The 27,568-nt window shown below is 46.6% G+C and overlaps 1 protein-coding gene and 3 pseudogenes across 1 annotated transcript; all 4 read right to left on the minus strand.

Annotated features, from left to right (window-relative positions):
- LOC132766168 (zinc finger protein 208-like) overlaps positions 1-27,568 on the minus strand; it is a 146,698-nt pseudogene that overhangs the window by 62,933 nt on the left and 56,197 nt on the right.
- Positions 1,022-10,280, minus strand: LOC132766007 (zinc finger protein 665-like; annotated as a pseudogene).
- Positions 13,775-15,793, minus strand: LOC137096309 (zinc finger protein 420-like; annotated as a pseudogene).
- On the minus strand, positions 21,206-27,257 carry LOC132767829 (zinc finger and SCAN domain-containing protein 30-like). Its single transcript, XM_067465300.1, has 6 exons — positions 27,009-27,257; positions 25,854-26,342; positions 25,467-25,581; positions 24,842-24,912; positions 24,537-24,663; positions 21,206-22,176 (listed from the first exon to the last, which is right to left on the minus strand). Exons 1-6 carry the CDS (start codon positions 27,246-27,248, stop codon positions 21,431-21,433), a joined length of 1,788 nt encoding a protein of 595 aa, XP_067321401.1. The 5' UTR covers positions 27,249-27,257; the 3' UTR covers positions 21,206-21,430.

Raw genomic sequence — 27,568 nt, forward strand, 5'->3', positions numbered from 1 at the left:
CTTGCCAGCATCAGAAGGCAGTCCTGGTGAGCAAAGGTGAAGGGGGCGAGCCTCAGGAGTGGAGGAAGCAAAGGTAAAGGCAAAGGTGTCTTGGGACAGGCGGGGAGGCTGGCATGTGCTCCCACTCCCTCTCCTGCGAGTACACACCTCTCCGCCCGCCCACCCACACTTTGCTATGTTACACAAATGTAATGCGCACCCCAGTTGGTCATTTAGCCAAAAGAGGTACTTCTTAGATTTGTGTAAATATGGTAATCTCTTTATTGGTAATCAGGTTTCCTCAAGCAATTAGAAGGGACTAGTTGGGAAGTTTGTATTAATGATACAAACTCTGTTGTTTTCACTCTACATCGGTAAAGGACAGCCTTCCAGATGCTTGGACTTCAAATCCCAGGACTCTCAGTCGGCTTACCATTTGTTACGAACAAATTAACATGTAATTTAAAGGCAAAAAAAAAAAGATGAAACATTGAGAACAGACCATTGAGAAAAGAAGATGGCAAGCAGAGGCTGGATGGCCATCTGTTGGGGTGATTTGAACAGATTGTCCTGCTCCTTGGCAGGGGGTTGGACTGGATGGCCCACAAGATCTTTTCCAACTCTATGATTGTATGATTCTAAGCAACCCTCAGCAGTAGACGTGAAGTTCTGATGGGACCGCAAAGAAAAGAATGACTCCGGATACGGGGAGGACAATGGGGAAAGTGAGAATAAATACATGAATTATGGAGATTGTGTTTTGTAATGTAATAGAATAGAAGTGTAATACAATTAATAAGAAGAAGCAGATGCAGAAGATAATAATAATACTTATTGTTATTATTATTACTATTCTGTGTGTTGAAGTTCAAAAACACCTGGAGGGCCAAAGTTTGCCCGGCCTGCTCTACACAAAGAAACTTATTTCCTTAATTTATAAGATCCATGGTGATGCTGGTGTGTAGAGAAGCAAAATAATTCTCCAAAACAGTCCCAAGTCAAACAAAGCCAAATGAAAAGAAACAAAAAAACTGAACAAGACTTCAAACCCAAGAAGATAGTTGTATTGCATAACTGAGTACAAAACCACGAAGAAAGTCTAAGAGATCGGTCCAAAGTCAAGCCAAACCCTACTTAAAGCCAAGGGAATCACAAGTGTTCATCAGGAAAAGTTGAAAGTGTAGCTTACAGCACCAGAATGTCCAGAACCCACCATTTCCCTGTTGCAACACATTTTATTAGTTTTGTCCCAGCACTTTGGATGATTTCTCACCTGTATGTAGTCTCTGATGGTTCAAAAAGTATTAACCCCGATAAAAACATTTCCCACATGCCTGGCATTTGTTTCTTTTTTAACCTGTGTGAGTTGTGTGGTGTATCCTAAGGGATGAAGTCTGAATAAAACATTTCCCACAATCCATGCATCTGTGCATCTGTCTGGCTTTTCTCATTTGTGGAGTCTTTTGTGCCTCACCAAGTTTGAACTGTAAGAAAAACATTTCCCACACTCCTGGCATTGGTATGGCTTCTCTCCTGTGTGGAGTCCTTTGTGGATCACCAATTGTGAATGGTCAGCAAAACATTTCTCACACTCCTGGCATTGGTATGGCTTCTTTCCTGTATGGAGTATTTTGTGTCTCACCAAGTTTGAACTCTGAGCAAAACATTTTCCACACTCCTGGCATTGGTATGGCCTCTCTCCTGTGTGGAGTCTTTTGTGGATCACCAAGTGTGAATTGGTAGCAAAATGTTTCCCACACTCCTGGCATTGGTATGGCTTCTCTCCTGTATGGAGTCTTTTGTGCCTCACCAAGGCTGAACTGTAAGCAAAACATTTCCCACACTCCTGGCATTGGTATGGCTTCTTTCCTGTGTGAACTCTCTCATGGCTCAACAATTGTGAACGGTTAACAAAACATTTCCCACACTCCTGGCATTGGTATGGCTTCTCTCCTGTGTGGACTCTCTTGTGGTTCAACAATTGTGAACGGTCAACAAAACATTTCTCACACTCCTGGCATTGGTATGGCTTCTCTCCTGTGTGAAGTCTCCCATGGCTCACCAATTGTGAATGGTTAGCAAAACATTTCCCACACTCCTGGCAATTGTATGGCTTCTCTCCTGTGTGGAGTCTTTTGTGGCTCACCAAGTTTGAACTCTGAGCAAAACATTTCCCACACTCCTGGCATTGGTATGGCTTCTCTCCTGTATGGAGTCTTTTGTGGCTCACTAAGACTGAACTGCGAGCAAAACATTTCCCACACTCCTGGCATTGGTATGGCTTCTCTCCTGTATGGACTCTTTTGTGGCTCACTAAGACTGAACTGCGAGCAAAACATTTCCCACACTCCTGGCATTGGTATGGCTTCCCCCCTGTGTGGAGCCCCTTGTGGATCACCAATTGTGAATGGTCAGCAAAACATTTCCCACACTCCTGGCATTGGTATGGCCTCTCTCCTGTGTGGAGTCTTTTGTGGCTCACCAAGTGTGAATTGGTAGCAAAACGTTTCCCACACTCCTGGCATTGGTATGGCTTCTCTCCTGTATGGATTCTTTTGTGCCTTACCAAGGCTGAACTGTATGCAAAACATTTCCCACACTCCTGGCATTGGTATGGCTTCTCTCCTGTGTGGACTCTCTTGTGCCTCACCAATTGTGAACGGTCAGCAAAACATTTCCCACACTCCTGGCATTGGTATAGCGTCTCTCCTGTGTGAAGTCTCTCGTGGCTCACCAATTGTGAATGGTTAGTAAAACATTTCCCACACTCCTGGCAATTGTATGGCTTCTCTCCTGTGTGGAGTCTTTTGTGCCTCACCAAGGCTGAACTGAAAGAAAAACATTTCCCACACTCCTGGCATTGGTATGTTTTCTTTTTTGTATGGCCCCTGGTGTCTCCCAAATGCTTCCTGTGTTTGGTGCATACATTGCTCTTTTCCCAGTTATCTGCTGTGAAGAAGGACAGAAACAACCATTATTTAGTGTGAGTGATAAGGACTCTTGGGAAATGGTATAAGAAAGAGATTGAAATAATCCTTAAAACAACATAGATATGGAGGAAAATAAGATATAAATGCTGTCCTCTCCCCACTTCTTGTTCAGTAAATATGGACACTGTTTGACAGGCTGGAGCTTCTAAGGGAGAGGTGAAGAACATATGCTCCAGAGCCGTTTTTCCTCAGTCCAGCCTGGCTTTGCATTCTATCTCCTTCTTATGGGGAATGGATGATTTTTCCTTTCACATTCAAATGCTTGCGCTTTTTTCTCTAGCTAATTGTTCCCTCCTTTTTAATTCTCTCCCCCAACCACCAGTTCTCTCTCCCCATTTTCACTGAAGATTGGATTTTTCCACTCTGTATAAGGTCCTATAACTAATTTCAGAGCGCTAGAGAGATTGTTATGGTTTTGCCTGACAAAACTGGAAAAATACAAGATATTGACTATAAAAAAGGGGGGAGCACCACCACATTTGACATCTGTTTTGAGAGAGTGGATATTGCCTCCAAACCATCCCAGTTTCTGAGAAATGACAAGACTTTGCACCAGAGCTAAGAGCTGCTGATAAATCCAGATGCCGCAATAACAGAAACTTCTTGGAAATACCATTCTATGGACTGTCCCTTTGTTCAGTCAATTGCTCTGGTTTCAGTACCTGTATAATTCTGCCCAGTTTCTACATGGAAGCTGCAACTTCTTCACATATGAGAATTTACGGAAGTGGCAGGGGACATATTAGCTATTTCCAAACATTTTGGGTGGAATAAATATACATAATGTTTCAAAACATGCACTCTATTCAAAACAGCTACATTTCTGCAATTGTGAACCTACCATAAATGACACTCTTACCACTTGAATAAGAGGCATATAGAGTTTCTTTACTGCTATGTGTCTCCCCCAAAAGCACAAAAAATCCCGAGCCCCAATCATTCACAAGCACAGAACATAGAATGCATTAAGTTGCAGGTCACCATCTTGCGAAGGACTGAGGCAGGGGCTGTTTGTGTGCTGGGAGCGGCAGCGTATTAAGAGAGCTTAGCTTCAGACATGCAAACGATAGCCTGCCTGGCTGGGAGGACAAACAAGGTTGAATACCACACCAGTAATAAGATGTATAACCGCATCGGTGTATCTGAAGCCAGGGGAAGTTTGTTCTGTTTCATGATCACAACAATAATATTTATTATGGTCCAAAGACCCATCAGTAAACAAACAGTCATCCCATCTCAGGAGAAGATCATTATACAAGACACATCTACATGGTTTCAAGTAATACTCCTATCAAAGGTTAGTTGCTTCCTCCGCCTTGTTGCTACTATTTATTATTTGAACTTATATGCCGCCACTCCCCTGGGGCTCGGAGCGACTTACAAGAATAGCTATAATCTAACAAAATTTAAAAGCAATTTAAAACAATTTAAAAACAGCCATATCAAACATTAAAAGCCTGTCGAAACAGGTATGTCTTACATGCCCTGCGGAAAGCTGGTAAGTCCCGCAAGGCACGGACTTCAGGTGGCAGAGTGTTCCAAAGTGATGGTGGCACTGCTGTGAAGGCTCTGCGTCTGGTTGCTGTTAGACGCAAGGTCTTGGCACTGGGGACTTCCAATAGATCTTGGTCCTCAGAAAGGAGGGATCTCTGGGGTTGGTAGGGGTTGAGGCGGTCCCTCAGATACATCGGCCCCAGACCATGCAAAGCCTTAAAGGTGAGTATCATCACTTTGAAAGTGATCCGGTGCTCAATTGGTAACCAATGCAGCTGTAGTAAGATTGGGGTTATGTGGCATCTCATCGGAATTCCCGCAAGAAGCCGAGCAGCTGCGTTTTGTACCAACTTGAGCTTCTGGATCACCGACAGAGGAAGGCCAATGTAGAGGGCGTTACAGTAGTCCAGTCTTGAGATGACCGTGGCCTGGATCACCATAGCTAGGTCGTCCCTGGACAGGTAGGGGGCCAGCCGTCTAGCCTGCCGCAGATGAAAGAAGGCGGTTCTGCTAACAGAGGAGATCTGGGCCTCCATCGTCAGCAGAGGGTCCAAAAGGACTCCCAGACTCTTTACCAATGATGACGGGCGTAGCGCCTCGCCATCCAGGGTAGGCAGCTGGATGTCCCCACTGCCCGGTCGACCCAGCCCTAGGATCTCCGTCTTTGCTGGATTCACCCTCAACCTGCTGGCACGCAACCATCCAGTAACGGCCTTGAGGCACTGATGGAAATAATCGGGTACAGAGTCCGGTTGGCCTTCAATCTTCAGCACCAGCTGAGTGTCATCGGCGTACTGATAACACTGAAGCCCAAAACCTCGAACCAGCTGAGCAAGTGGTCGCATATAGATGTTAAATAACAGAGGAGAGAGAATGGCCCCCTGAGGAACCCCAACAAGATAGAGGGGACCTCTGAGAGACCAGGCCTCCCCTCTCCACTCACTGTCCACGGTTGTGAAGAAAGGAGGACAGCCGGTTTAAAGCTCTCCCCCTGACTCCAGCAACAGCAAGGCGGTGGGTCAAAAGATTGTGGTCGATTGTGTCAAATGCTGCTGTGAGATCCAATAACTCAAGCAGTGCTGACCCGCCCTGGTCAAGCTGGCATCGAAGGTGATCCGTGATGGAGACAAGCACAGTCTCTGTCCCATGCCCCGCACGGAAGCCTGATTGGAAGGGATCTAGTCCGGCTGTGTTGTCTAGGAATTGCTGCAACTGCTCCGCTGCTGCCCTCTCAATCACCTTGCCCAGGAACGAGAGATTCGAAACTGGGCGGTAACTGGAGGGAACCGAGGGATCTAAGTCTGGTTTCTTCAGCAGGGGAGAGACCACCGCCTCTTTTAAACCCTTTGGAAAAACTCCTTGCTCAAGGGAGCTGTTTATAATCTTCAACAGAGGGTTGCGTAATCCCTCCAAGCAGGATTTCACCAACCAAGAGGGACACGGAACGAGGGAGCAAGTGGTCGGTCTAGCTGCAGCTATGAGCCTATCGACAGCCCCTGAGTCCAGCGGGATGAACCGGTCGAGGATTGGCCCAGCAAGTGGCCATGAGGAATTTTGCCACGATGAGAGTCACATTGTGGCACTTGTCCTTTGAAAGACATCTAACAATCCTCTGCTGGTCATGCAGGACAGGATTGGATATAAAAGTTGCCTACGTTACACTGTGTAATAGCGGCACTGCAATAAAATGTATTCTGTTGTTTCTATTTCATTTCCTCCACAGGAACATAGTCTTTGGGAGAAAGGGACTCCAGGCAGTCTGCCTCTTAGCAGCTCTGAGGGAAATACGTTGAATCTCGCCTTTGTAAAGAGACCAGTTGCGGCAAGGGTGTGTGGTATGCTTGGACTTGACTCCATTTATGGAAATCTTCCCACTGGATTCCAAATTCCAAATTCTTCATGAGGGTTTGGGCGTCTAATTGATTTTACCAAAACCCTTCTATGTACCTGGTTTTAGTGCTTTTAAAAATATTGTAATTTTATTAAAATGTCTAAATATGTTCTAAGTTTTAAAACCATTTTCACCCTTTCCATCCTTTGCCTTTGTTTTCTCAGTTGTCGTGGATGTCCTTCCCAGATCTCTATAGGGAGAGTGGAATATTCAAAGTTCCAGGAAGTCATCACACAGACCTCAAACATGAAGAAAGTAAAACACGACAGCCACAGTCCCACCTGAGGCCCTGAGAAAGGTCAAAAGGTAGGTTTACATCAAGAGGAGAAGCTGTAATAGTTCCTAAAACATGCCACCTTGAAATAGCAAATCAGCTGAGAGAAAAAGAAGGGAGATTGTTCTCTGTCTCAGAAAGACTAAGGGACTCATATATTACTAATACATCATCTATTTCAACCATAAGCCCTGCCTTGAGGAACCTCAGTGATTCGGATGATTTTGGAAATTACTTCCACCTGAGAGGTGCTGATTGGGATCCTGCATTTTGAAACAGAAATCCCCATCCATGAGGGAGCCTTACCAAGAGAGTCTACCATCCCACGGATCTCCTCCATGATCTGCCCGTGCAAGGCTTTCTGACCAGGATTCAGGAGAGCCCACTCCTCCAAAGAGAAATGGACAGCCACGTCCTCAAAGGCGATTGGGCCCTGGTGGGAAAAGGAAAATAAGGGAAATCAAGAAAAACAGTTACAAGAATCTTTTGAAATGATTTACATTTATGTTGGTTCAATCTTTTCTGTTTCAAAAGATGTTTGGTGATTGAGCTCGCAACAAATGACCCCCAGGCAGCTCCCTTCCTCCTCTCCCAGGAATCCTTCTGCTTACCTGATTCACTTCCACTCCATCACAAAGGGGAAGAACTGACTGAGGATTCGACAACAACATCATTCCAGCCCCTGGGAGAGAGAGACAGCAAGGGGTGGAAGCTGATCACATAAACATGTCTCAGAGGTGACAATTGTTGTTGTTGTTCATTCGTTCAGTCGTCTCCGACTCTTCGTGACCTCATGGACCACCCCACGCCAGAGCTCCCTGTCGGCCGTCACCACCCCCAGCTCCTTCAAGGTCAGTCCAGTCGCTTCAAGGATGCCATCCATCCATCCATCTTGCCCTTGGTCGGCCCCTCTTCCTTTTGCCTTCCACTTTCCCCAGCATAATTGTCTTCTCTAGGCTTTACTGTCTCCTCATGATGTGGCCAAAGTACTTCAACTTTGTCTCTAGTATCCTTCCCTCCAGTGAGCAGCCGGGCTTTATTTCCTGGAGGATGGACTGGTTGGATCTTCTCGCAGTCCAAGGCACTCTCAGAACTTTCCTCCAACACCACAGCTCAAAAGCATCGATCTTCCTTCGCTCAGCCTTCCCTAAGGTCCAGCTCTCACATCCGTAGGTGACTACAGGGAATACCATAGCTTTGACTAGGCGGATCTTTGTTGCCAGTCTGATGTCTCTACTCTTCACTATTTTATCGAGACTGGACATTGCTCTCCTCCCAAGAAGTAAGCGTCTTCTGATTTCCTGGCCACAGTCTGCATCTGCAGTCATCTTTGCGCCTAGAAATACAAAGTCTGTCACAGCCTCCACGGTTTCTCCCTCTATTTTCCAGTTGTCAATCATTCTTGTTGCCATAATCTTGGTTTTTTTGACGTTTAGCTGCAACCCGGCTTTTGCGCTTTCTTCTTTCACCTTGATTAGAAGGCTCCTCAGCTCCTCCTCGCTTTCGGCCATCAGGGTGACAATTACAGTCCTAAAAAGAAACCTGAGGAAATGACCCTATGAAGACAGGAGCATTCTCCAGCCCAGGAATTGTAAAGTCTTGGAGTTTAGGACTTTTTCATGTCATGCGGTGCTGTGAATAGGTTGGATTGAAACAAGTACTGGGCTTGATATGTCAATGGACTAAAGTTATTCTTTGTTGTGTTTGCCTTCCAGATCTGTTTCAGGGCTCATCTTAGCTTCAGGTTTCACCTGGGAACATACCGTATGGCTGATATTTCAGTCCCACCCAACAGTATGCAAATGTAGAAGTAGAACAATAAAGGAAACTCCAAATTACACCTTTTGCAACCAAATGCTTACCTATATACATATCCTACATGCATGCCTTCTCTAGCTCAAACGGATTGTGCATTTGTTACAATCCCCTGCAGGGGAAAGTTACACCGGCATAAAACAGCAAAACACCCCAAAGGATTCCTTCTTACCCTCTAAGGCCGCAGCCCCATCTCCTTCCTGCTTGAGCTCCTTCTGCTGGAGGTTCTGGGTGGGGCCTGGCAGAGTTTTCTCCGTTCCAGAGACATCAGGATGGACTTCAACACAGTTATTATGGGCCTGGAAGAGCACAGAGTATTCCAGAATTAATATGGAGAAAATTCAAAAAAATCACAGACTGAGTTTGAAACACATGCCAAACTCCCCCTTCCATCATTTTCAATGTAATCGGGGGTCAAGAAATTTGGGTAGAGTAGCAACTGAGCATATGCTGGATATGGAGGTGAGAGCAGGAGGGGCAGAGCAGGGGGGAAAAGAGCCCGTGGGAGCCGGGTCTGACTTATCTCTGTCACGGGTCCCATCTTGAAAGAAGGCAGAATGTACATTTAATCTATATATCGGTCCCAAGGTGAGTGAAGCCAAGAGGCAATGCTCTCACCTGTCCTTCCTGCTTCTCGTCCTCTGCCCGGCTCAGGAGGAAGCCTTCCGCCAGGGCCACCGCCTGGGAAGAGGTCTCTGCCCCACACTCTCGGACCCAGCTCCCCATCTCTGGGGGCAGGATGCTCAGGAACTGCTCCAGGATCACCAGGTCCAGCATCTCCACCTTGGTGTGTTGCTCTGGCCTCAGCCACTGGCGGCAGAGAGAGTGGAGGCGGCTGCAAACCTCTCTGGGTCCCTCACCCTCTTGGAAGGAGTACAGCCTGAAGCGCTCAAACTGTATGTGTGAACTATAAAGGTCCACACTCAGGAACTTCTGTGTACTTTTCCCCCAGAATGCCCCACTGCTCCCAGGTCCAGGTGAGTTGGGTCTCTCCATGTTGGAGCCACTGTTTGTTGAAGAAGCAAAGTGGATCCAAGATGCTCTTCCTGGTTCTTCTGTCAAGGGAAAGAAATCCTTCAACAGGCTCTACTGAAAAATTCTCAGCCAACAATCACATTTCTTCTGTGAAAGAAAGGCAGAATTAGACCACGGGTTTCTGGAGGCTTTTTTTCTGGAGTAATAACAAGCCCTTTATTTATTTCAGAGCCGGGTAATGCCGGGCCCTCCTTCCACTTGGGCCTCTGCTTCTCCAGCCTCCAGGCCCACCTGGCCTCCCATTGAGCTCCCATTAAGCCCCAACCTACACTGGATCCCTCCGTGATTCCTTCAGCTGATGCCTTGTGATCCACAGCCTTCCTTGTGAAGAAGAACCAAGACACTTTGAAACAAAAGACAAAAATCAATATAACAACGAAAGCAAAATATGTGGAAATCCAGATGACAAACAAAACTTTGAATTGTTTTTAAAACTCAAGGGGGGAAAAGAGTACCCAGGCAGGTAAGTGAGTGGGTGGGGAGGGGAAAGCCCTGGGCCCCTCTCTGCCTCCTCAAAAGGATCCCCCAGCTGCTCCCTTGTGCTGACCCCCAATATCCCCTCTGCACCAGGCCCCCTTCTCTCCATGGCGCCCAAGGCTCAAGGCCAGGCTGCATCTCCTTCCAAGGAGGAGAGCTTAGGAAGGGGTGGTTTCCCTTCTTCTTCTCCTCGGCCAGGGTGTGTGTCTCCGCCTGGGTCAGGAGGCCAGCCTGGGAGGGAGGGAAGGAGGCCTGGGCCCACTTCCCTCCAGGTGTGGTGGGCTTCGGCCCCTCTTTGGCCCTTTGGAGAAGGAATGGGAAGAAGACTCACCAGAAAGGAGGGAAGTCTTTTCTTCTCTCCCAGCCAGACAAGGAAGAGTGAAATGGAGGGAGTTTGGTTCCTAAAGGGGCAGGGAAGGCGCATCTAAGGAGGCCCATTCCTTCCTGCCTCTCTGGGAATCTCACTCCCTGCCCTTAACCCTTCCTTGCCCATTGTGACACTGGAAGGAGGGGGAAAGAGCATCTCTCCAAAGCCCTGGAACCAAAGGACTGGAGATAAAGGCAGAGATATCAGCATGGAGGGAAAATTCTGTATTCCTAGGATAGTGAAGAGTAGAGACATCAGACTGGCAACCAAGATCCGCCTAGTCAAAGCCACGGTATTCCCTGTAGTCACCTACGGATGTGAGAGCTGGACCTTAGGGAAGGCTGAGCGAAGGAAGAGAGATGCTTTTGAGCTGTGGTGCTGGAGGAAAGTGCTGAGAGTGCCTTGGACTGCGAGAAGATCCAACCAGTCCGTCCTCCAGGAAATAAAGCCCGACTGCTCATTGGAGGGAAGGATACTAGAGACAAAGTTGAAGTCCTTTGGCCACATCATGAGGAGACAGCAAAGCCTAGAGAAGACAATTACGCTGGGGAAAGTGGAAGGGAAAAGGAAGAGGGGCCGACCAAGGGCAAGATGGATGGATGGCATCCTTGAAGTGACTGGACTGACCTTGAAGGAACTGGGGGTGGTGACGGCTGACAGGGAGCTCTGGTGTGGGCTGGTCCATGAGGTCACAAAGAGTTGGAGACGACTAAACGAATGAACAACAAAGGATAGTCAGATGTATTCTCCTCCTGCCAAACCCTTGCTCCCCAGCCCCACTGAATATTCAAGGCAATCCATCAGTCCTGGGAGCAGAGCAGAGCCTCCACCTACAACAGAGGAAGAAGGTCTCCACTTGGGGTCAAGTCCCAGGGCTCCCTTTTCCCAAGGAGGAGGAACACAGATTGGTAGGAGATACAACCAAAGCACCCACCACAAGCAGGCTCTTCCTTGCCCATGCGTGGCCTTGGAGACATCCCCCACTGCAATGGCTGCTCTCCAAAGCCGCACTCTGCCAAGGCCGGGGAAGCTCCATTCACAGTCCTGTTAGAAGGGTGTCACTGAGTTCCACATTTCCGTCTCGGCGGCTTATAGTAGTGGGTACTTCAACGTCCATGCAGAGGCCACCCTGTCAAGAGCAGCTCAGGACTTCATGGCTACCATTGTCACAAAAATTTAATGTGCGGTTTTTATAAGTGTAGATTTAATATGATATGTGGGAATGAATGGAAGGATGTATGGAACTAATAATTTTGGAAACACCAGTAAAAGACCCAGGCCTGCAATGACTACCTACCTGCATGCTGGACTAGAATTAAAAGTTGCCAATGAGAAATGAAAAGTGAACTCCGATAAGAACTGGAACAGTGATAACAGAAATGTTTGCAAGATTCCTTATGTTAAGAAGGACGTCAACATAAGCCTTGTGTTCGTCAACACCAATCAAGAAGAGTCAACATCTGACCAGGTGCTTCTCCAAGGAGGGAGAAAAGGATATAATAATGTTTGGGTGCATGAGGACGAATGGATGTACATGTGTGTGAATGTTGAGTGAAAATGTAATTCCCCTTTGTCTAGTTGCCAGTCCTATGTAACTGTTGTTGTACATCCAATATAGTTGCATAGAATCTATATGTCTAAATGTTTTCTGTAATTTGATAGAGCTTCTCGCACTGGAAATTACAATAATAAGGACATATGCTTCAGAATGATTGAAAAGTCATTCATGACTCCATGGCAACTGTGTGGCTGTCCCAAGTGGTTTCTGGCCCAACCCACAGGGCAGGACAAACATTGAACTGGGATTTCTGTCAGGGAAGGGAGGAAGGTGGCCGTGTGGAGGAACCACCTTTATTCCTCTTGCCCTGGACTGACCCTCCTCTGGCCAGGCTTAGGCTTCCTGCGCCCCTCACCTGCCCAGGGCGGGAGGACCTATTGAAATGCTCCGCCCCAGGAGGCTTATGGGCCCAGAGTGTCAGGATTTGAAATGGTGGGCTGGCTGGAGAGAGGTAAGTGTCAGCAGCAGATTGGCTGAGTGTGCCAGGGGCCAGGCTTCTGATTGGCTGCTGAGGCCAAGAGTTCTAACTGCCATTCTGCCGTTTGTAAAGAAAAATGGCTGGCTGCCAACTATCTTGAAGCCGGATCCTTTTGAGGCTTGAGGCATATTTAAGGACTGATTTCAAAGGGCTATTTCATTCCTCTGTTCCCTGCCTGAATTCAGAGAGACCGATGCATACATTGTTACCCTGTATTAATCGGTCTCTTTAATGTTATTTGTTTCACAAGCCCGAGTGACATTTTATTATTCAGCAGGATATATATAGGTTTAAATTCAGAGGTAAAGCTTCTACTTCCTCTGCTTATACACATTTACCAACCCACATACACAGAGGCAGCGCACGCGTGTCTCTTCCTTGTGCTATACACACACCCTCTCTGTTCTCCACACAGCAACCCTGCTGAAGGGCGCAAGCACGGTGATAGGAGTGGGAAAGAAGTGTGCTCCTCCCTCCCTGTTATTGCCATGTACATGCACACCTCCCTTTCTCCTTCTTTTGCCGCACGCACGGTAACTTTTCCAAGGTGGTTTTAATGCTATGTGGGGGTGACATGAGAAATACATATTAAAGGAGCAGCAGTGTTAGTAATTGTCTGGAAAGGCACTGAGCGTGTGGCAAGAAGTGAGGGTTCTGGCGGAAAGGCAGGAAATTAATGAAGGGCTTTTTTCAGCCCTACACCTTCCCACCAGGACCCTCAGCTGAGTATAAGCTGAGGGAAACATTTTCACCCTAAAAAAGGGCTGAAACACCTGGCTTATATTCGAGTATGTACAGTATGATTTTTTTTAAAGGTGGCATGACAATCTTATTTAACCCTCTGAAGGATTGTTACAAGGAGCTTGCTTTCTGCTGCTCCAAGAACAGGACCCCACCGTAGGGATTTAAGTGACAAGAAAGGGGACTCTACCAAATCTTAATCAGAATCTCTCAAAGGGTTGTGTTTGAAATCCGATGTTTACCCACAAAGCCTGACCAGGGGAAAGACAGTCCAGTCCCACAGTGATATCGGTATTCAGAGAAGCAAAAGCATTCTCCGAAACAGTCCCAAGACAAACAAAGCCAAACAAGTCAAGCCAAACCCTACTTGAAGCCAAGAGAATCACATGTCTTAATTGGGCAATGTTGAATGTATAGCGGACAGCACCAGAATGTCCAGATCCCACCATTTCCCTTTTGCAACACATTTTATTAGATTTGTCACAGCTCTTTGAATGATTTCTCTCCTGCATGTAGTCTCTGATGGTTCAAAAAGTATGAACCCCGTCTGGCATTTGTTTGTTTTTTTTATCTCGTGTGAATTAGATGGTGCTTTGTATGGTCTGTAAAAGTGTCAGGAAAACATTTCCCACAATCCATACATCTATGCAGCTTTTCTCTTGAGGCTCATAAGGGCTGAACTTCGAACAAAACATTTCCCACAATCCTGGCATTTGTACAGTTTTTTTCCTGTATGGATGCTCTGGTGTTTCAGAAGTGATGACTTCCAAGGAAAACACTTCCCACACTCCTACATGATTCTCTCCTGTGTGAAACCCTTTGTGCTTCATAAAATATGAAATGCAAACAAAACATTTCCCACCCTCCTGTCACTGGTATGTGTCTCTCCAGTGCGACGGGTTTTAAGCCTCACAAAATTTGAAAGATAAGAAAAATATTTCCCACACTGCTGGCATTGTTATGGCTACTCTCCTGTGTGGAGTCTTTTGTAGCTCACCAAGTCTGAACTGCGAGCAAAACATTTCCCACACTCCTGGCATGGTATCGCTTCTCTCCTGTGTGGATCCTTCTGTGCCTCACCAAGTCTGAACTGCAAGCAAAACATTTCCCACACTCCTGGCATTGGTATGGTTTCTCTCCTGTGTGGAGTCTTTTGTGCCTCACCAAGGCTGAACCGTCAGCAAAACATTTCCCACATTCTTTGCATTGGTATGATTTCTCTCCTGTGTGGAGTTTTTTGTGCCTCACCAAGGCTGAACTGTCAGCAAAACATTTCCCACACTCCTGGCATTGGTATGGCTTCTCTCCTGTGTGAACTCTTTTGTGCTTCACCAAGTTTGAACTCTGAGCAAAACATTTCCCACACTCCTGACATAGGTATGTCTTCTCTGCTGTGTGGAGTCTTTTGTGGCTTACCAAGGCTGAACTGTCAGCAAAACATTTCCCACACTCCTGGCATTGGTATGGCTTCTCTCCTGTGTGGAGTCTTTTGTGCGTCACCAAGTGTGAACTCTGAGCAAAACATTTCCCACACTCCTGGCATTGGTATGGCTTCTCTGCAGTATGGAATCTTTTGTGGCTCACCAAGCCTGAACTGTTAGCAAAACATTTCCCACACTCCTGGCATTGGTATGGCTTCTCTCCTGTGTGGAGTCTTTTGTGCGTCATCAAGTGTGAACTCTGAGCAAAACATTTCCCACACTCCAGGCATTTGTATGGCTTCTCTCCTGTGTGGACTCTTTTGTGCTTCACCAAGTTTGAACTGTGAGCAAAACATTTTCCACACTCCTGGCATAGGTATGTCTTCTCTGCTGTGTGGAGTCTTTTGTGGCTTACCAAGGCTGAACTGTTAGCAAAACATTTCCCACACTCCTGGCATTGGTATGGTTTCTCTCCTGTGTGGAGTCTTTTGTGCGTCACCAAGTGTGAACTCTGAGCAAAACATTTCCCACACTCCTGGCATTGGTATGGCTTCTCTGCTGTATGGAGTCTTTTGTGGCTCACCAAGCCTGAACTGTCAGCAAAACATTTCCCACAGTCCTGGCATTGGTATGGCTTCTCTCCTGTGTGGAGTCTTGTGTGCGTCATCAAGTGTGAACTCAGAGCAAAACATTTCCCACACTCCTGGCATTGGTATGGCTTCTCTCCTGTGTGGAGTCTTTTGTGCTTCACCAAGTTTGAACTCACAGCAAAACATTTCCCACAGTCCTGGCATTGGTATGGCTTCTCTCCTGCCTGGAGCCTTTTGTGGTTCACCAAGTGTGAACTCTGGATAAAAGATTTCCTACACTCCTGGCTTATGAAATCCTCAATTCCTTCGAAGATTACTTCTTGGCTCAAATCTGGCATTTTGTAATCAGCAATACAGTTTGCTGATACTTTCCATTTACAATGGCTTTCCCCAACACTGAGTGTCTTGTGAAGTGTAAGTCCCATATTTTTGGTAAAACATTGCCCACATACATTGCATTTGTAGGGCCTTTCTCTGGCAGAACCTCCGTCTTCTCTGTGGTTTGGGTGGCATCTAGGAAGGCCTGCATTGTGTCCCAAATGCTTCCTGTGTTTGGTGTTCCAGTTATCTGCTGTGAAGAAGGAGAACAGAAACAATCATTCTTCAGTGTGAGTCATAAGGATTCTAGGGTAATGGTATAAGAGATTGAAATGATCCTTAAAACAAATTAGATATGGAAGAAAAGAAGATATAAATGCTCTCCTCTCCCCACCCCTGTTTCAGTAACGATGGACCCTGCAGAACTTGGCCAGACATAGTGACACCCACATAACACCACACTTGAGAGAGTGTATATTGCCTCCTAACCATCCCAGTTCGTGAGGAATGACAAGACTCTGCACCAGAGGTAAGAGCCGCTGATTAATCCAGATGCCGCAATAACAGAGACTTCTTGGAAATACCATTCTGTGGACTGTCCCTTTGTTCAGTCCATTGCTCTGGTTCCATTACCTGTAGAATTCTGCCCGGTTTTTACACAGGAGATGAATATTAGAATTTAGAGAAGTGGTAGTGGATATATTAACGACTAGCCATTCCCTGCCGCACGTTGCTGGGCCCAGTCTGTGTATATGTAGTTTGTGTGTGTATATGTCTGTGTATACATTTGTGCATATGTATATATATGTGGTTTTGTGAATGCATTGCAATGGGTTTTTGAGGGTTTTTTTAAAGTCTCTTCTGCTATGTCATATATTTCTAACATAACCCCTGCCTTGAGGACCTTTAGTGATTGGGATGATTTAGCATATTGTTCCCACCAGGGAGCTGCTGACTGGGATCCTGCATTTTGAGACAGAAATCCCCATATGAAACAGAACATCCACCCAGAAGATAGGAAGGAAGTCATCGAGAGAGACATTTTCCATCGGTCTCCAACTTTTACTTCTATTTCTTTCTATCTATTATTTTTTCCCCTACATTTCTTCTTACTTTTCCCTTTATACTTTCCCCTTCCCCCACCTGGCCTTATACCTATTCCTCTTTCCCTTCCCACGTCCGCCCAACCCATCCCCTGGATATCCCCCTGCACTCTCTTTTTCTGGTAATTCACTTCTTTCATAACTGTTATCTATCTAGTTTTCTTTTTTCTTTTTGATTTGTTGTAACACAAAGAAAATTCTCAATAAAAATTATATTAAAAAAAAAAAGAAATCCCCATATGTGAGGGAGCCTTACCAAGAGGGTCCACCATCCCATGAATCTCCTCCATGATCTGCACGTGCAAGGCCTTCTGACCAGGATTCAGGAGAGCCCATTCCTCCAAAGAGAAACAGACAGCCACGTCCTCAAAGGCGATTGGGCCCTGGTGGAAAAAGAACACATTTCCTTCTCACATCAGGGAAATCAAGCAAAAGAACTACAAGAAACTCTTTGAAATGATTTACTTTTCTGTTTCACAATGGCTTCAAACTACAGGAAAGGAGATTCCCCCTGAACATTAGCAAGAACCTCCTGACTATAAGAACTGCCCTGGAGTGTGGTGGAGGCTCCTTCTTTAGCAGCTTTTAAACAGAGGCTAGATGGCCATCTGTCAGGGGTGCTTTGAATGCAATTTCCTTGTTTTCTGGAAGGGGGTTAGACTGGATGACCCACAAGGTCTCTTCCAACTCTAGGATTCTAGAATTCTATTACCAACCCTGGAATAAATGACCCCCAGGCAGCCCCATTCCTCCTCTCCCAGGAATCCTTCTGCTTACCTGATTCACTTCCACTCCATCACAAAGGGGAAGAACTGACTGAGGATTCGGCAACAACATCATCCCAGCCCCTGGGAGAGAGAGAAAGGAGTGGAAAACTGATCACATAAACATGTCTCAGAGCTTACAATTAGGGTCCTGAAAAGAAACCTATCAAGAGCATTCTCCAGCCCAGGAATATGTAAAGTTTTGGAGTTTGGGCCGTTTTATCTCAAGCAGTACTTTAAGTAGCTTGGATTGAAACTAGAACTGGGCTTGGCATTTCAATTGGTTCATGTTATTCTCTGTTGTCTGTTTGTCTTCCAGCTCAGTTTCAGGGTTCATCTTAGCTTCGGGTTTCACCTGGGAACATACCGTACGGCTGATATTTCAGTCCCACCAACAGTGTGCAAATGCAGAAGTAGATCAATAAATAAAACTGCAAATCACACTGAAATTACAACTTTGGCAACCAAATGCTTACCAATACACATATCCTACATGTATGCCTTCTCTAGCTCAAACAGATTGTGCATTTGTTACAATCCCCTGAAGGGGAAGTTACACTGGCATAAAACAGCAAAACACCCCAAAGGGTTCCTTCTTACCCTCCAAGGCTGCAGCCCCATCTCCTTCCTGCTTGAGCTCCTTCTGCTGGAGGCTCTGGGTGGTGTCTGATGGAGGTTTCTGAGATTCAAAGACATCAGGATGGACTTCAACACAGTTATTTTGGGCCTGGAAGAGCACAGAGTATTCCAGAAGTAGCATGGAGAAAATTAAAAAAAAAACACATATTCTGAGTTTGAAACACATGCCACACTGCCCCTTCCATCATTTTCAATGTAATGTGGGGTCAAGAAATTTGGGTAGAGTAACAACTGAGCATATGCTGGATATGAAGGTGAGAGCAGGAGGGGCAGAGCAGGTGGGAAAAGAGGCTGAGGGAGCAGAGTCTGGCTTCTCTTTCACATCAGTCCCATCTTGGAAGGAAGGCAGGATGTATGTTTAATCTATATGTCTCAAGGTGAGTGAAGCCAAGAGGGAATGCTCTCACCTGTCCTTCCTGCTTCTCATCCTCTTCCTGACTCAGGAGGAAGCCTTCCACCAGGGCCACCACCTGGGAAGAGGTCTCTGCCCCACACTCTCGGACCCAGCTCCCCATCTCTGGGGGCAGGATGCTCAGGAACTGCTCCAGGATCACCAGGTCCAGCATCTCCGCCTTGGTGTGTTGCTCTGGCTTCAGCCACTGGTGGCAGAGAGAGTGGAGGCGGCTGCAGACCTCTCTGGGTCCCTCACCCTCTTGGAAGGAGGAATGCCTGAAGCGCTGGCACTGTATATTTGTATTCAGGGACATCTGCGTAGTTATTTCCCAGGATTCCCCACTGTTCCTGGGGGCCTTGCCTGCTTCAGTCCCAGGTGAGTTGGGTCTCTCCATGTTGGAGCCACTCTGATGAAGAACCCTACCGTATCCAAGATGCTCTTCCTCCGTCTTCTCTCAAGGGAAAGAAATCCCTCAACAGGCTCGACTCCAAAATTCTCAGCCAAAAATGACATTTCCTCTGTAAAAGAAAGGCAGAATTAGACAACAGGCTTTGGAAGGATTTTTCTTTGAGAGTAAAAAGAAAAGAACCCCTAGCCATTTATTTACTTATTTCAGAACCAGGCAATGCTGGGCCCTCCTTCCACTTGGGCCTCTGCTTCTCCAGCCTCTAGCCCCACCTGGCCCCCCATTGAGCTCCCATTCAGTCTCAAGCCACACTGAATCCCCCCCCCCCATGATTCCCTGAACTGATGCCCTGTGATTCATAGCCTTCCTTATAAAGAACCCAGAGACTTTGAAACAAGAGACAAAAATCAATATAACGACTAGAGTAAAATATTTGGAAATCCAGATGACAAAGAGAAACTTTGAATTATTTAAGCACTCAAGGGGGGGGGGGGAGAGGATTCAGGCAGGCAGGTGAGTGGGTGGGTGTGGAGGGGGAAGCCCTGGGCCCCCCTCTCTCTCTCTGCCTGACTCTCTCTCCCTCCCTCCTCCCAAGGATCCCCAATTGCTCCCTCTCCCCATGGGGCCCCAGGCTCAAGGCCAGGCTGCATCTCCTTCCAAGGAGAAGAGCTGAGGAAGGGGTGGTTTCCCTTCTTCTTCTCCTCGGCCAGGGTGTGTGTCTCCGCCTGGGTCAGGAGGCCAGCCTGGGAGGGAGGGAAGGAGGCCTGGGCCCACTTTGGCCCTCCCTCCAGGTGTGGTGGGCTTCGGCCCCTCTTCGGCCCTTTGGAGAAGGAATGGGAAGAAGGCTCACCAGAAAGTTAGGGAGGAAGAGAAAGGAGAGGCCATAAGAAGAGGAGGAAGGAGATGAGGAGGAGGAGGAAGGAGAAAGAAGGAGAAGCCAAAGGGGGAAACTCTTCTCTTCTCTCCCAGCCAGGCTAGGAAGAGTGAAGTGGAGGGAGTTTGGTTCCTAGAGGGACGGGAAAGGCAGGTCTGAGGAGGCCCACTTCCTTTCTGCTTCTCTGGGCACCACACTCCCTGCCCTTAACCCTTCCTTGCCCAGCGTGACACTGGAAGAAGGGGGAAAGAGCCTCTCTCCAAAGCCCTGCAACCAAAGGATGAAAGATGTTGGCAGAGCTATCCTCATGGAGGGAAAATTCTGTATTCATAGGATAGTTAGAGAGATGTATTCTCTCCCTGCCAAACCCTTGCTGCCCAACCCCACTGAACATTAAGGGGAATCAGTCAGTCCAGAGAGAAGAGCAGAGCCTCCACCCACAACAGAGAAAGAAGGTCTCAGCCCGGGGTCAAGGCTCACGTCTCCCTTTCCCCAAAGAGGGGGAACACAGACCTGGGAGGGAGATACAACCAAAGCACCCACCACACACTGACTCTTCATGCTCACGGCCTATGAGAAAGCACCTTTGAGAAATCAGAGATGTGTCGGAAGGGCATGACACATTTCCACATTTCAGTCTTACGCATGACTGCTACAAAGGAGAGACCAATATAGTGGAGTCATAAGTAGGTCTACCCGGTCAGAATTGGCTTGAGGCGCCTTCTTCCTCTTGGCACGTGTCTCCCTTTCGCCCTCCAGTTGTGCCTCTTCGAATTCTGCAGCACTGCTGGTCACAGCTGACCCGTTCCTAATACAACTGACCGAAACCCGGTAGTGTGTAGCCAAGGGGGTGCCATATCTCTGGCCAAGCGATGTACAAAGGCCTTGCCAGCATCGGAAGGGAGGTCCTGGTGAGCAAAGTTGAAGGGGACGAGCCTCAGGAGTGGAGGAAGCAAAGGTAAAGGCAAAGGTGTCTTGGGACAGGCAGGGAGACTGGCATGTGCTCCCACTCCCTCTCCTGCGAGTACACGCCTCTCCGCCCACACTTTGCCATGTTACACAAATGTAATGCGCACCCCAGTTTTGGCTTGGTCATTTAGCCAAAAGAGGTACGTCTTAGATTTGGGTAAATATGGTAATCTCTTTATTGGTAATCAGGTTTCCTCAAGCAATTAGAAGGGACTAGTTAGGAAGTTTGTATTAATGATACAAACTCTGTTGTTTTCACTATACATCAGTAAAGGACAGCCTTCCAGATGCTTGGACTTCAAATCCCAGGACTCTCAGTCGGCTTACCATTTGTTAAGAACAAATTAACATGTAATTTAAAGGCAAAAAAAAAAAAAAGATGAAACACTGAGAAAAGAAGATGGGAAGCAGAGGCTGGATGGCCATCTGTTGGGGTGCTTTGAACAGATTGTCCTGCTCCTTGGCAGGGGGTTGGACTGGATGGCCCACGAAATCTTTTCTAAGAGATCTTGTCTAAGCAATCAGTCCAAAGTCAAGGCAAACCCTACTTAAAGCCAAGGGAATCAGAAGTGTTCATCAGGAAAAGTTGAAAGTGTAGCTTACAGCACCAGAATGTCCAGAACCCACCTTTTCCCTGTTGCAACACATTTTATTTGTTTTGACCCAACTCTTTGGATGATTTCTCTCCTGCATGTAGTCTCTGATGGTTCAAAAAGTATGAACCCCGATAAAAACATTTCCCACATGCCTGGCATTTGTTTATTTTTTAACCTGTGTGAATTCTGTTGTGTATCCTAAGGGATGAAGTCTGAATAAAATATTTCCCACACTCCATGCATCTGTGTGGCTTTTCTCATTTGTGGAGTCTTTTATGCCTCACCAAGTTTGAACTATAAGAAAAACATTTCCCACACTCCTGGCATTGGTATGGCTTCTCTCCTGTGTGGACTCTTTTGTGGCTCACCAAGTTTGAACTGTGAGCAAAACATTTTCCACACTCCTGGCATTGGTATGGCCTCTCTCCTGTGTGGAGTCTTTTGTGGCTCACCAATTGTGAACTGGTAGCAAAACGTTTCCCACACTCCTGGCATTGATATGGATTCTCTCCTGTGTGGAGTCCTTTGTGTATAACCAATTGTGAATGGTCAGCAAAACATTTCCCACACTCTTGGCATTGGTATGGCTTCTTTCCTGTATGGAGTCTTTTGTGCCTCACCAAGATTGAACTGCGAGCAAAACATTTTCCACATTCTTGGCATTGGTATGGCCTCTCTCCTGTGTGGAGTCTTTTGTGGCTCACCAAGTGTGAATTGATAGCAAAACATTTCCCACACTCCTGGCACTGGTATGGCTTCTCTCCTGTATGGAGTCTTTTGTGCCTCACCAATGCTGAACTGTAAGCAAAACAATTCCCACACTCCTGGCATTGGTATGGCTTCTCTCCTGTGTGGACTCTCTCGTGGCTCAACAAATGTGAACGGTCAGCAAAACATTTCCCACACTCCTGGCATTGGTAGTTTTTCTTTTTTGTATGGCCTCTGGTGTGTCCCAAATGCTTCCTGTGTCTGGTGCATACATTGCTCTTTTCCCAGTTATCTGCTGTGAAGAAGGACAGAAACAACCATTATTTAGTGTGAGTGACAAGGACTCTAGGGAAATGGTATAAGAAAGATTGAAAGAATCCTTAAAACAACATAAATATGGAGGAAAGTAAGATATAAATGCTGTCCACTCCCCACTTCTTGTTCAGTAAATATGGACACTGTTTGACTGGCTGGAGTCTCTAAGGGAGAGGTGAATAACATATGTTCCAGAGCCATTTTTCCTTAGCCCAGGCTAGCTTTTTATTATGTCTCCTTCTTATGGGGGAATGGATTACTTTTCCCTTCACATTCAAATGCTTGCGCTTTTTCTGTAGCTAATCATTCCCTCCTTTTTATTTCTCTCCCCCAAACTCCAGTTCTCTCTCCCCATTTTTACTTAAGGTTGGATTTTTCTGCTCCAACATATAAGGTCTTATAACTAATTTCGGAGCGCTAGAGAGATTGTTATGGTTTTGCCTGAAAAAACTGAAAAAAATACAAGATATTGACTATAAAAAGCGAGGGGTTGGGGGGGGGGGGAGAACAACACCACATTTGACATCTGTTTTGAGAGAGTGGATATTGCCTCCAAAACCATTCTGGTTTGTGAGGAATGACAAGACTGTGCAGCAGAGGTAAGAGCAGCTGATAAATCCAGATGCTGCAATAACAGAGACTTCTTGGAAATACCATTCTATGGACTGTCCCTTTGTTCAGTCAATTGCTCTGGTTTCAATACCTGTATAATTCTACCCAGTTTCTACATGGAAGCTGCAACTTCTTCACATATGAGAATTTACGGAAGTGGCAGGGGATATATTAGCTATTTCCAAACATTTTGGGTGGAATAAATATACATAATGTTTCAAAATATGCACTCTATTCAAAGCAGCTACATTTCTGCAATTGTGAACCTACCATAAATGACACTCTTACCACCTGAATGAGAGGCATATAGAGTTTCATTACTGCTATATTTCTCACCCAAATGCACAAAAAATCCCGAGCCCCAAACATTCACAAACACAGAACATAGAATGCATTAAGTTGCAGGTCACCATCTTGCGAAGGACTGAGGCAGGGGCTGTTTGTGTGCTGGGAGCAGCAGCGTAGAAAGAGAGCTTAGCCTTCAGACATGCAAACGCTAGCCTGCCTGGCTTGGAGGACAAACAAGGTTGAATACCACACCAGTAATGAGATATATAACCGCATCTGTGTATCTGAATCCAGGGGAAGTTCTGTTTCATGATCACAACAACAATATTTGTTATGGTCCATAGAGCCATCAGTAAACAAACAGTCATTTTGAATTCTCCCATCTCAGGAGAACATCATTATACAAGACACATCTACATGGTTTCAAGTAATACTCCTGTCAAAGGTTAGTTGCTTCCTCAGCCTTGTTGCCACTATGAGGAATGTTGCCCCCAGAGAGTCACATTGTGGCACTTGTCCTTTAAAAGAGATCTAGCAATCCTCTGCTGGTCATGCAGGACAGGATTGGATATAAAGGTTGCCTACGTTGTACTATGTTAATAGCGGCACTGCAATAAAATATATTGTGTTGTTTCTATTTCGTTTCCTCCACAGGGACATAGTCTTTGGGAGGAAGGAACTCCAGACAGTCTGCCTCTTAGCAGCTCTGAGGGAAATACGTTGAATCTTGCCTTTGTAAAGAGACCAGTTGAGGCAAGGGTGTGTGGTATGCTTGGACTTGAATCCAGTTATGGAAATCTTCCCACTGGAGTCCAAATTTGTGGTAATGTTGTAGTTGCTCAGGCACCAATTCAATACATTATTCTTCACAAAGGTTTGGGCGTCTAATTGGTTTTACCAAAACCCTTCCATGTACCTGGTTTTAGTGCTTTTTAACATATTGTAATTCTATTAAAATGTCTAAATATGTTCTAAGTTTTAAACCCATTTTCATCATTTACATCCTTTGCTTTTGTTTTCTCAGTTGTCCTGGATGCCCTTCCCAGATCTCTGTATTGAGAGTGGAATATTCAAAGGTCCAGGAAGTCATCTCACAGACATCAACCACAAAGGAAATAAAACACGACAGCCACAGTCCCACCTGAGGCCCTAAGAAAGTTCCAAAAGGAGGTTTAGGTCAAGAGGAGAAGCTGTAATAGTTCTTAAAACATGCCACCTTGAAATAGCAAATCAGCTGAGAGAAAAAGAAGGGAGATTGTTCTCTGTCTCAGAAAGACTAAGGGACTCATATATTACTAATATGTCATCTATTTCAACCATAAGCCCTGCCTTGAGGAACCTCAGTGATTGAGATGATTTTGGAAATTACTTCCACCCGAGAGGTGCTGATTAGGATCCTGCATTTTGAAATAGAAATCCCCATCCGTGAGGGAGCCTTACCAAGAGAGTCCACCATCCCACGGATCTCCTCCATGATCTGCCCGTGCAAGGCTTTCTGACCAGGATTCAGGAGAGCCCACTCCTCCAAAGAGAAATGGACAGCCACATCCTCAAAGGCAATTGGGCCCTGGTGGGAAAAGGAAAATAACGGAAATCAAGAAAAACATTTACAAGAATCTTTTGAAATGATTTACATTTATGTTGGTTCAATCTTTTCTGTTTCAAAAGATGTTTGGTGATTGAGCCTGGAACCAATGACTCTCAGGCAGCTCCCTTCCTCCTCTCCCAGGAATCCTTCTGCTTACCTGATTCAGTTCCACTCTGTCACAAAGGGGAAGAAACGACTGTGGATTCAGCATCAACATCATTCCAGCCCCTGGGAGAGAGAGAGAGAGAAAGAGCAAGGTGTGGAAAACTGAATACATACACGTGTCTCAGAGGTGACAATTACAATCCTAAAAAGAAATCTGAGGAAATGACCCTATGAAGACAGGAGCATTCTCCAGACCAGGAACTGTAAAATTTTGGAGTTTAGGACTTTTTCATGTTATGCGGTGCTGTGAATAGGTTGGATTGAAACAAGTACTGGGCTTGATATGTCAATGGACTAGAGTTATTATTTGCTGTGTTTGTCTTCCAGCTCAGTTTCAGGGCTCATCATAGCCTCAGGTTTCACCTGGGAACATACCGTACGACTGATGCTTCAGTCCTACCCAACAGTACGCAAATGTAGAAGTAGAACAATAAAGAAAACTCAAAATCACACTGAAATTACACCTTCTGCAACCAAATGCTTACCTATATACTCATCTCAACGCCAAATGATCCTACATGTATGCCTTCTCTGGCTCAAACAGATTGTAGGGGTGCTACAATTCCCTCAAGGGCAATTTGCATTGGCATAAAACTCTCAGAAAGGTTCCTTCTTACCCTGCAAGGCTGCAGAACCATCTCCTTCATTCTGCTGGAGGCTCTGGGTGGTCTCTGATGAAGGTTTCTCAGATTTGGATTCATCAGGGAGGACTGCAATGCACTTAGTTCGGGCCTGGAAGAGCATAGAACATTCTGGAAGTAGTATGGAAAAAGATCAAGTAGTATGGAGAAAGATCTACTCATCAAAATTGAGTAGAGCAGCAACCAAGCTCATAGTGGATATGGAGGTGAAAGCAGGAGGGGCAGAGCAGGTGGAAAAAGAGGCCGAGGGGGCAGAGTCCGGCTTCTCCCTCACATCGGTCCCATCTTGGAAGGAAGGCAGGATGTACATTCAATCTCTCCATCAATCCCAAGATGAGTGAAACCATGAGGCAATGCTCTCACCTGTCCTTCCCACTTCTCGTCATCTGCCTGACTCAGAAGAAAGCCTTCTGCTAGGGCCACCGCCTGGGAAGAGGTCTCTGCCCCACTCTCTCGCACCCAGCTCCCCATCTCTGGGGGCAGGATGCTCAGGAACTGCTCCAGGATCACCAGGTCCAGCATCTCCGCCTTGGTGTGTTGCTCTGGCTTCAGCCACTGGCGGCAGAGAGAGTGGAGGCGGCTGCAAACCTCTCTGGGTCCCTCGCCCTCTCGGAAGGAGGAATGCCTGAAGCGCTGTCGCTGTGTGTGCGCATCCAGGAATGTCTGCATAGTTCTCCTCCAGGATTCCCCAATGTTCCCGTGTGCCACACCTGCTTCGGGCCCAGGTGAGTTGGGTCTCTCCATGTTGTAACTACTCTGATGAAGAACCCAACCATATCCGTCTTCTCTCAAGGGAAAGAAATCCCACAACAGGCTCGACTCCAAAATTCTCAGGCAAAAATTACATTTCCTCTGTGAAAGAAAGTCAGAATTAGACAACTGGCTTCGGGAGGCTTTTTCTTTGAGAGTAAAAAAACAAAAACAAAACCCAACCCCTTTATTTATTGATTTCTAAGCCAGGTAATGCTGGGCCCTCCTTTCATTTGGGCCTCTGCTTCTCTGGCCTCAGCTGATTCCTTCAGCTGATGCCTTTTGGGTAAAGAAAAATGAAGACACTTTGAAACAAGAGTCAAAAATCTATGAAACGACTAATGTAAAAATATTTGGAGATCCGTATAACAAACAGGAACTCGGAATAATTTTTAAAAACTCAAGGGGGGAAAAGAGGACCCAGGCAGGCAGGTGAGTGGGTGGGAAGGGGGAAGCCCTGGGCCCCTCTCTGCCTCTCTCTCCCTCCTCCCAAGGATCCCCGGCTGCTCCCTTGTGCTGACCCCCATCCCCTTTGCATTAGCCCCCCTTCTCTCCATGGCGCCCAAGGCTGAAGGCCAGGCTCCATCTCCTTCCAAGGAGGAGAGCTGAGGAAGGGGTGGTTTCCCTTCTTCTCCTTCTCGGCCAGGGTGTGTGTCTCCCTTCTTCTGGGTCAGGAGGCCAGCCAGGTGTGTTTCTGTTTGTCAGCCAGGTGTGTTGGGCTTCAGCCCCTCTTCGGCCCTTTGGAGAAGGAATGGGAAGACGACTCACCAGAAAGTTAGGGAGGAGGAGGAAGGAGAGGCCAAGGAAGAGTGAAGTGGAGGGAGTTTGGTTCCTAGAGGGATAGGAAAGGTGGATCTGAGGAGGTCCATTCCTTCCTGCCTCTCTGTGAACCACACTCCCTGCCCTTAACCCTTCCTTGCCCAGAGTCACACTGGAAGGAGGGGGAAAGAGCATCTCTCCAAAGCCCTGGAAACAAAGGATGAAACATGAAGGCAGAGATACAGTCATGGAAAAAAATTCTGTATTCATAGGATAGTTAAAATATAGTATCTCCCTGCCAAACCCTTGCTGCCCAACCCCACTGAACATTAAGGGGAATCCGTCCATCCAGGGAGCAGAGCAGAGCCTCCACCCACAACAGAGAAAGAAGGTCTCACCCTGGGGTCAAGGCCCAGGGCTCCCTTTTCCCAAGGAGGAGGAGGAACACAGACTTGGGTGGGAGACACAACCAAAGAGATTTAAAGATAGGCTGAAAGCCAACCTCAAAAACAGTGGCATAGACACCGAGAAATGGGAAGCCCTGGCCCTTGAGGGCTCTAACTGGAGGT

This window comes from Anolis sagrei, chromosome 2 (assembly GCF_037176765.1).
Source record: "Anolis sagrei isolate rAnoSag1 chromosome 2, rAnoSag1.mat, whole genome shotgun sequence".
Classification (NCBI taxonomy): Eukaryota; Metazoa; Chordata; class Lepidosauria; order Squamata; family Dactyloidae; genus Anolis; species Anolis sagrei.

Bases quoted from the DNA above. Each gene is read 5' to 3' on its own strand.
- LOC132767829 (XM_067465300.1), bottom strand. From the start codon at position 27,248: ATGACTGTATCTCTGCCTTCATGTTTCATCCTTTGTTTCCAGGGCTTT. The intron at 25,582-25,853 runs GTGAGAGCATTG...ATGCTCTTCCAG, and splicing joins ACGAGAAGTGGGAAGGACAG to GCCCGAACTAAGTGCATTGC. The intron at 24,664-24,841 runs GTAAGCAGAAGG...TTTTCCCACCAG, and splicing joins ACAGAGTGGAACTGAATCAG to GGCCCAATTGCCTTTGAGGA.